The sequence below is a fragment of the Podarcis erhardii genome (genome assembly GCF_964252035.2).
Source record: "Podarcis erhardii genome assembly, chromosome: 14".
Taxonomy (NCBI): Eukaryota; Metazoa; Chordata; class Lepidosauria; order Squamata; family Lacertidae; genus Podarcis; species Podarcis erhardii.
The window spans coordinates 54,070,927-54,080,418 of NC_138503.1; the positions used below are offsets into that span (position 1 = coordinate 54,070,927).

The following is a 9,492-nucleotide window of genomic DNA, read 5'->3' on the forward strand; positions in this document are numbered from 1 at the left end:
CGCCGCCGCCGCCGCCGCGTTAGGCCGTCCTTCTTGGCCCTCCCCGGCCGCCGTCCCTGTCCTGCCTCGGCGGCGGCGGCGGCGGCGGCAGCAGCCCGGACATGGCGGCCTGAGGCGCCTGCGGAGGAGCTGCTCCTGGGGCGGGAGGCGGGCCAAGAGGTGAGGCCGCTGCCGCCCGGGACGGCGCGACCCTTCCCGCCGCCCTAGCCGGTGGGGGTGGCGTGTCAGGGCGGGCCCTGTGCACGTGTGAACAGAACACCCGTGTCGGGCGGGGTCGAGTCGGGGCAGAAAGTTCCCGAGCATCTCCGGTCAGGGCTGTCAGGAGGGCAACCAGTCGGGCCGTGTAGGCCAGACTCCCCAGTTTAGCGTCCTGCTGGCGGGGCTTGTGGTCCAGCAACGTCTGGGAGAAGATCAAAGCGGGGCAGTGAGGGATAAATAAGGGCGACGACGGAGCTGCCTTTATTGCAGTTTCCTGGATGTGCTTCATAGATCTTTCATTCTATGTATATGGCTTTAATTTTATTAATGCTTAATTATTATTATTTTATTCCCCAACCTCTATGTTTTAGAATGATGTTCTTATTTTATCTGCAAGCAGCCTTGAATCCCTGTCAGGGGAAAAGGCATAAATAAATATAATGATAATAAATAAGGTCCCTTCTTGTAATCCTCTGAGCTGGTGGATTTATAGGGTTCCCCTGCATTGTTAACAGAGAAGGGTACTTTTGAACATGCCTACAAACAATGAATTGGTGGTGTTGAATTCTCGTATAGGTCTGTGGTGTTATTTCCACTCTTCCTTTCTCCTGCTCCCCAATTAAAGTCAGTGGAGGCCTGGCCCATTAGAGAGGGGGCCATCAACCTCTGAAGACCTTAATTGGCACCCTCAAAAAGCAGTTGCAGGCTCTGAGCCCTCATTAAAAATATAAAACAAGTCTCTAGCCCTTCTGGAAAGAAAGTTGTGAAGCATAATGTGCACTTTTTAAAGCAGGTTATGTTAAATGACCAGCCTGGCTCTTCCTGTCAGTGATTTTAGCCAATGAGTGAAGTCAGAGCTGTGATTGATAAGTGAGTTGTTTGGACACTACATAATAGGAATTGCTGGGATTCCAACAGGGCCGTATTTATAAAGGAGTATTTGGAGCAATTGCACCAACGAAAGGCCCCAGACTCTGAGCGTTCATTTCAAAAAAGCTCTTCTAGAAAGAAAGTTGCAAAGCATAACGTGTGGACCTCCTCTTGCAGGAAAACCATGAGTGACATCCGCCACTCGCTGCTCCGCCGGGATGCCCTGAGCGCCGCCAAGGAAGTACTCTACCACTTGGACATCTACTTCAGCAGCCAGCTGCAGAACGTGCCGCTCCCCATTGTGGACAAAGGCCCCATTGAGCTTCTGGAGGAGTTCATCTTCCAGGTTCCCAAGGAGCGCAACTCCCCACCTAAAGTAGGTCATCGGACATCAAGCCCCATCAAGGGCCACGTAGCCAACATTGCTCCTCTCCATCTGGGGCCTCGTATTTGCCTTTGGGAGCCACCCTTGAGGAAATCTCTCTGCCCTCCCACGTGGGGCTGGAGTCTGATTAGGAAAGTGGTGGGGAACATCTAGGCCTGCAAACTCAGCTTGGGGTCAAGCAGGGTCACAATCAGGTGATTGACAGGTGTGCAACCTGCTCATCTGTCAAAGTGCCTTGCAGGAGATGGGGATGAGGGAGATCAACATCTGTCCTGCTGGCTGGATTCTGTTTCTTTAAAATTTATTTATAAAAATAATTGTATAGTGCTATATCATAAAAAGATAGCCAGTGCCATTGCTGAGGAAGGCCTCGTTGAGATGGAGGGGGCACCATTTGTTACTCTTCAAGGTTTCTTGTTTGTCAGTCAGACTAGGTAGGTCATTGATCTGACGTGAGTAGCTCCAAGGTTATTCTGTGAAAATCCGGTAGGGAAGATTTCAAGCTGTGGCCCTCCAGGTATTTTGGATGACATCTCTCATAATCTCTGGCCATCCAGAGAGATCCTGGAATTACTGGCCAGCTATCTTAACATTTGTCCCAGGAAAACTGGTAGGTAGTATTTTAAAAACATGAAATAGCCAAACAAATGTCTTTGGTCAAGACACACATATGAAAACAGTCCTCTTGTTTTCTTTGATGCTATAATGCCGGCCTGGGTGATGATTGGGATGTGGTTGGAAAGGACCCTCCTGCGCGCGGGGGGGGGGGGGGGGAGAATGCTTTGGCCTTGGCTCATAGATTGCCCCTCTTTTCTTTCTCTTTCTTTCAGAGGCTGAACTCACTGCAGGAGCTTCAGTTACTGGAGATCATGTGCAATTATTTCCAGGAGCAAAGCAAGGACTCTGTCCGGCAGATCCTTTTCTCCTCCCTTTTCAGCCCGCAAGGGAATAAGACAGATGACAGCAGAATGGCCTTGCTGGGGAAACTTGTCTCAATGGCGGTAGCTGTGTGCAGAGTGCCTGTCCTGGAATGTGCAGCTTCATGGCTGCAGGTGAGAGTTTATCCCAGGTGCAGGGACCTTGCCTTCCCTCCCAGAGGAGCTTCCTGGCAGCCTCCCATCCAGGCAGTGACCAGACCTAGACCTGCTTCACTTCAGCAAGGGGGCTGCTGTGCCTCTTAGGGGGGTGGCGGCATCAGATTGGGCAGGGCTGAATTTGACCCCACCCTGCTGGTGTATATGCAGAAACAGGAGATAGAATGGCCTGTTTGTCCAGGTCACATCTTGCTCAGCATTCCTCATACAGTGGTACCTCGGGTTAAGTACTTAATTCGTTCCGGAGGTCCGTTCTTAACCTGAAGCACCAGTTTAGCTAATGGGGCCTCCTGTTGCTGCTGCGCCGCTGGAGCACAATTGCTGTTCTCATCCTGAAGCAAAGTTCTTAAGCCGAGGTACTATTTCTGGGTTAGCGGAGTCTGTAACCTGAAGAGTATGTAACCCAAGGTACAACTGTATTGCTCTTGTAAAGCTACAAATCCTCTTTGAAGGACCAGTGCTCTTATTCCGTGATAGGTAGGCTCATTTAGGAGCCCTTGGGGGCTGCAGATCCTTTAGCTCTTCATCGTCAAGGCTATCAACAAGCTCGGGTCGCAGCCAGCATCACTCCCACTGGCGCCTTCATGCAGCATCCTACGTTTTGCTGGAGCCAGGCTGTGTGTGGCTTCGTCGGCGCTGCTCCCCCCCCCCCCCCCAGTTTCTTGTGGTGGCTAATCGTGCATCTCTTTTGCAGCGGACGCCAGCAATCTACTGCGTGCGGCTGGCCCAAGCCCTGGTTGATGACTACTGCAGTCTAGTGCCAGGCTCCGTCCAGACCCTGAAGCAGATCTTCAGTGCCAGCCCTCGCTTCTGCTGCCAGTTCATCACATCGGTCACCATGCTGTACGACATGTCATCTGGTAAGTTCCTCCAAGTGAAGCTCCTGAAGCTGCCCAATGCCATTTGGAAAGGCACAAGACACGCTACACAAAGATGTGTCATGTTCCACACATCCTGATGTTATGGTTGCAACAGATTGTGGTGGCCTGAATCGGTGTGTGTGCAACTTTACTCCAGGGCAGGGCCAGAGTCGGAGACTACGATGTGGATGATTGACTCTCCAGGTATTTTCATTGCTGCTTTGTGATCAGCTTCCTCTTCCCCTTTGCTTGGTGTGTTTGATGGATTCTTTTGATAGCTCTCGTTTTTAAGCTCTCTGCCATTTAGATTTTATCTCCTTGAGTTTTGTTCTTGGTAGTGCAGTTGCTGTGTTTATGGGTTCTAAATGTTGTGAGCTGCCTTGGCCCTTTTTTCGAAAGGTGGGATACAGATGTTTTAAATAATCTACTATATATTTTGGGAAGCTGTTTGTTTGTTCGCAGTGCATTCGGATGTTTCTTTAGATATCGGAACCGAATTTTACATGAGACCAAGGGGCAGGTTTTTGTGTCTGTTTGGATACAGGGAGACATCATTTTGAATCCAGATGGCAGACTGAACCTTTGAAAGATGCACTGATCTTTTGGGTTCCTTTGAATTCCCAGCCCATGATGGGAGGCTGCTGGTTCTAAAATAAACATGGAAACACTTGAGCAACTATGTTGGGAAGAGACAGAGACAGGAAGTCCAGGCTGCCTGGCCCCCCTGCCCTTGATCATCTGCATCCCCCTCTCCAAGCAGCCTGCAGCCCACACTTGGGTGTGGGAGGCTCTGGATCCAGGGCCAAGCATTGGCAAGCCCCAGCTGCAATTTCCAGTCCTGCCATTTCTATGGTCTCCAAAGCTGGCTTCCCCTTCTTTTCCAGATGACCTCATCCCGCCTCCGGACCTGCTGGAAATGGTCGTGTCTTGGATCTTCGAGGACCCCCGCTTGATCCTCATCACCTTCCTAAACACGCCGATCGCAGCCAGCCTGCCCATTGGGTTCTTGGAGCTCACGCCGCTTAGCGGCCTGATCCGCTGGTGCGTGAAAGCTCCGCTGGCTTACAAACGGAGGAAGCCCCCCGTCTCCAATGGCCACCCGGGAGGAAAGCTTGCCAAGGACCCGGCTGCCGTCTTGGACAAGGGCTGCCAGCCCTTGTACTCCAAGCTGCACCTCAGCGTCCTCCAGGTCCTGATAATGCTGCAGGGGCACCTGACAGAGAAGAACCTGTATGGGCGCCTGGGGCTGGTGCCCTTCGACCACGTGGTGGCTCTCGTGGAGGAAATGAGCAGGCTCTCCGATGAACTCAACCCCCTCAATGCCACCAAGGAGACCGAGCTGGCTCTCGACCGGCTGGCCCAGGCCTTGCAAGTGGCCATGGCGTCTGGAGCGCTGCTGTGCACGAGAGGTAGGCGCTGGGGGCAACCACCAGTGAGCCCATGCAAGCTGGCAGAGCCCATGCAACCGAGGCAAGGTGGGGGGTGCGGGGAAGTAGCAGGGAGGTGGGGAGGAGACTTTGGGCATGAGAGGAGCTGCACAGAGAGATAACAGAAGCCGTCTAGGCCGGGTCAGAGTGTTTGTCCATCTGGGCCAGAATTGCCTACTCCAGATTTTCCCAGCATGGTTCCTTCCAGATATTGCTGGGCTCCAACTTCTTCCTCTGCCACCATCCCAAGGTGTCTGGGAATCTAAATATCCAGAGGGGAAGCAGCACATGGTGGGGAAGTCTGCTCCAATTTTCAGGATCTTCCCCAATACTGCCTGCTACTTGATCCTTTCAACTGCAGACGGCGGGGATTGACTCTGGCACTTGTGCAGCGGCTAAGCCCCTGCTCTCTGGCTGTTGCCCATTGTAGCATGAATCCAGCTAAGGTGGAGAGACTGTTGTCCAGAGGTCACACTGTCTGCAGTCTGGGGCCTGTGCAGATAAACCACTGAGCTGGGCTGCCTCCCCCTTTTACATCAGCCCTGGTTCTCTCTGTGTGATGGTGGGTAACATTTGGGGCACACTTGACCATCTCTCAGCTCCCTCCCAAGTGCCCAGGGAGCAGAATGCCATCTGGCTGGGACTCACTCCTGCCAGAAGAAAGGAAGAATCATCCCCTCCCCTCAGCCTTTGAAGAGGTTTTTAATTGCCTGGGTGCTCAGAAGTGGGTAGGAACGTGTGAGCACTGTCATTCTTACAGCTGTCATTTTAACAATTGCATCCTGTGTGTGGTTTTGTTGGGTTTTATGTTGTTAGCTGCCCTGGACACCACTTGGGGAGGAAGGGCAGGCTACACGTTTTGACAGTAAAGAAATACAGTGGACCCTCTGGATATGAACTTAATTCTTTCCGGCGGTCCATCCGTACCCTGAAAAGTCTGCATCTAGAGGCACTGCTTCTGTGCACACACGCGGAATAAAACCCGGAAGTATACACTTCTGGGTTTGCCGCATTCGCAACCCTGAAAGTTACGTTACCCAAAGGTAGCATAATCCGAGGGTCCGCTGTACAGTGAAAGTGGGTCCCAGCCAGCAACACACCTGCTTCCTCTTCTGCTGATTTATCAGGATTGGGACCAAACATCAGGGGGTTCTGCTCGCTGTTTGACAGCTTACCGGCCTCTGTGGCTCTCCCTAGTGCTCTTGCTCCCCAGTTCTCCTAATCTCTCCACCTCCTCGCTCAGGACAGGAATGCGAATTTCCAGACACGCCTCTCCTGACAGTGGAATCAGACTCCCATGGAAAGATTTCTTTCTCGGAGGTTTTTAAACAGAGGTCGGACCTACCGGGGATTCTTTAGTTGTGATTCTGCTTTGCATAGGGTTGGAAGAGGTGATCTTTTGGGTCCCTCTCAACCCTGTGATTCTGCCACAACAGTTCCACAAAGCGCTTCTCCAGGGTTGCTGTGTTACTGAAGAGCAGCTCTCCACATGGCTCTGGGATGGAGAAGCTGAGTGAGAGTTCACCCCACCCCCCGGAGAGAGCTTTCCTCTTTGTCTTCCTGTTTCCACCTCCATTTTTTTCTGTTCTCTCCTTCCAGAGGATCTGCGGACGGTGTGCGCCAGACTGCCACACAACAAGTAAGTCCGTTCTCTGTGTTTACAATGGAACCGAAACCGCTGCGCCCATCCTAGAAGTATTGTCCAAGAGACACCCACAAAAGCCGAAAGGTGTAGATTGGCAAGCTGTGCTTCCACAGAAAAGTGAAAATGACAAAAGTGCGGTGGAGCCAACTCTTTCTCCCTCCCCGCCCCCCCCCCATCTGTGACAAGGACAGCCAGGACTCCGTGATGCCCTGCTGGCAGTCCATATCAACCCCTGCTTTGCAAATGGCTTGCTTCATTCTAATGGTTCAAGGACACCCCTGTGGGTGCTTGAGTCTTATCTCTGTACATGAAAACCAGGCCATTTTTAGCTGCTTACATAGCCATGGACTAGGTTGAAGTCCTCCCGTTGTACCCAGTGTTACGGTTGCCAGGAGAGTAAAAGATTTTTCTCCCTCTCTCCTAAATTAACACTGGAACTCAGGGACATCCAGTGAAGCTGAATGTTGGAATGTTCAGGGCAGATAAAAGGAGAGTCCTCCTTCACGCAGCACAGATTTAAACTGTGGAACTCCCTCCGATAGGAGGCAGTGATGGCCACCAACCTTGCTGGCTTTAAAAGAGGATTAGGCAAATTCCTAGAGAACAGGGCTCTCTTTGGCTACTAGTCACAATGGCTTCGCTCTGCCTCCGCGGTTGGAGACAGCAGGGTTTCTGAATAATAATAATAATAATAATAATAATAATAATAATAATAATTTATTATTTATACCTCGCCCATCTGGCTGGGTTTCCCCAGCCACTCTGGTCGGCTTCCAACACAATATTAAAATACAGTAATGCATCAAACATTAAAAGCTTCCCTAAACAGGGCTGCCTTCAGATGTCGTCTAAAAGTCTGGTAGTTGTTCTCTTTGACATCTGGTGGGAGGGCATTCCACAGGGTGGGTGCCACCACCAAGAAGGCCCTCTGCCTGGTTCCCTGTAACTTGGCTTCTCGCAGGGAGGGAACCACCAGAAGGCCCTCAGAGCTGGACCTCAGTGTCCGCGTAGAACGATGGGGGTGGAGACGCTCCTTCAGGTATACTGGGCCTTTGAGGCTGTTTAGGGCTTTAAAGATCAGCACCAACACTTTGAATTGTGCTTGGAAACGTACTGGGAGCCAATGTAGGTCTTTCAAGACGGTGTTATGTGGTCTCGGCGGCCACTCCCAGTCACCAGTCTAGCTGCTGCATTCTGGATTAGTTGTATTTTCCCAGCACCTTCAAAGGTAGCCCCACATAGAGCACATTGCAGTAGTCCAAGCGGGAGATAACCAGAGCATGCACCACTCTGGCAAGACAGTCTTTGGGCAGGGAGGTTCTCAGCCTGGGTACCAGATGGAGCTGGGGAACAGCTGCCCTGGACACAGAGTTGGCCTGTGCCTCCATGGACAGCTGTGAGTCCAGAATGACTCCCAGGCTGCGCACCTGGTCCTTCAGGGACACAGTTACCCCATTCAGGACCAGGGAGTCCCCCACACCTGCCCGCCAGTTGCTGGAAACCCCCGGAGTGGAGAGGGTTCTTGTGCACAAATCCTGCTTTACCGGGTTTCCCATCTGGTTGGCCACAGTGAGATCAGATGCTGGACTACAGGGGCCATGGGCCTGATCCAGTAGGTGCTGCTTCATGTCGCTGTAAAATCCTGTTCCTCAGCAGGCCAGCTGCCTTCACCCACAGTTGTCTCTCTCCTTCTTCTTCCTGCAGCCTGCTCCAGCTGGTGATCTCGGGTCCAGTCCAGCAGCCCACCCACGCTGCTTTGCCCCCTGGGTTTTACCCCCCCATCCACACACCCCCTCTGGGGTATCCCACCCATGCAGCCCACCCAGCAATGCCAGCTCATCCAGCTCTCCCAGCTCACCCCGTACAGACATTCATTCCAGGCATGGCGTTTCCTTATCGGCCGATCCGCTAAAGAAACTGGACTTCTCCTCTCTTCAGGGAAAGAGTGTTTTCCACCCATTACAGAGAGAACCAACCGTTACTTTTTGCTGGGGGTGGGCAGGGGAGGGCTGCGCAATTCTTCCTCCAAGAGAGACCTTGAAGGCCCTGGGCGTTAAGATGCACAGGGGGCTCGTAGTTGTTTTTTTTAAGAAATAATCTTGCATGAATGAGGAGGAGACGCCAATCTTGACTGGAACAAATGGGATCTTTCTTTTTTACTGTCAACCCAGTATGACGGTTTTATGCAGGAGGGTAAATGTCATGATCTGGTATTCCACTCAGAACATCTGTTTGCAACTCCTTCCTCCCACCCACCTCCCTCAAGTGACGAAGTTTGACTGGTTCTTACGCAAGAGAGCCTGGAGAGAACAGCCCCACTGTATTTTGTAAGCTGTTTTCTTGGGGTCCTTTTTATGTGAATATGTATGATTTCAGTGCAAGTACATTTTTCTAAAAAAAAAAAAAAAAGAATTGCAGATTTTTTTGCTTCAAAGTTAGCAGTCTGTGGCATTTTCTGTAAAAGCAACAACAAAAAAGCAATGATAACTGGCCTTCAATTTCTTTCTCTTACATTATTCAACATGTCTGCAGCTGGTTAGGTGAAACTTGAACCTTCATTGCTCTGTTGCTCTGGTTGGTATCTTTCAGAGGGTGAATTTGGGTGAAATATTTTTTTCAGAAATATGTCCATCTAACAAATTTCACATGTTTTAAAGCAGAAGCTAAATCACATCTTAAAACTGTGTGATATTTAATCTTAAATTAACTTCAGACGTTGCTGTTAAGGGGATGTTCAAATCAAGGCAGGTAGGAATGCATTTTTATTTAAAGCATTTTTATCCTGCTCTTCAGCAGAAAAAGACTCAGAGCAACTTACAAATGTCAGTGACGAGACAGTCCCTGGCCTCAGGCTTGCAATCTAAAACACATGGCACAAAAGGAAAAGGTATTGGTTGGGTGGAGGAAAAAAGAAAACTCAGGGGCTAATTCTTTGTTATAGATTTCTTGTAATGACAAGCTGGAATAGAAATACATTAAAGAGAGGAGCCCAAAGTTGCTGGTCTTTCAGCAG

General features: G+C 50.8%; 1 protein-coding gene across 1 annotated transcript; it reads left to right on the forward strand.

The window, feature by feature from the left end:
- INTS15 (integrator complex subunit 15) lies at positions 1-9,163 on the forward strand. Its single transcript, XM_081839862.1, has 7 exons — positions 1-159; positions 1,246-1,444; positions 2,284-2,505; positions 3,242-3,407; positions 4,292-4,816; positions 6,434-6,473; positions 8,184-9,163. Exons 2-7 carry the CDS (start codon positions 1,253-1,255, stop codon positions 8,389-8,391), a joined length of 1,353 nt encoding a protein of 450 aa, XP_081695988.1. The 5' UTR covers positions 1-159; positions 1,246-1,252; the 3' UTR covers positions 8,392-9,163.
- The last annotated feature ends 329 nt before the right edge of the window (positions 9,164-9,492 follow it).

Excerpts from the sequence above, each read along its gene's own strand:
- INTS15 (XM_081839862.1), top strand. The coding sequence starts at position 1,253 with ATGAGTGACATCCGCCACTCGCTGCTCCGCCGGGATGCCCTGAGCGCC. Across the intron at positions 1,445-2,283 it reads AGCGCAACTCCCCACCTAAA|AGGCTGAACTCACTGCAGGA; the intron begins GTAGGTCATCGG and ends TCTTTCTTTCAG. Across the intron at positions 4,817-6,433 it reads AGCGCTGCTGTGCACGAGAG|AGGATCTGCGGACGGTGTGC; the intron begins GTAGGCGCTGGG and ends CTCTCCTTCCAG.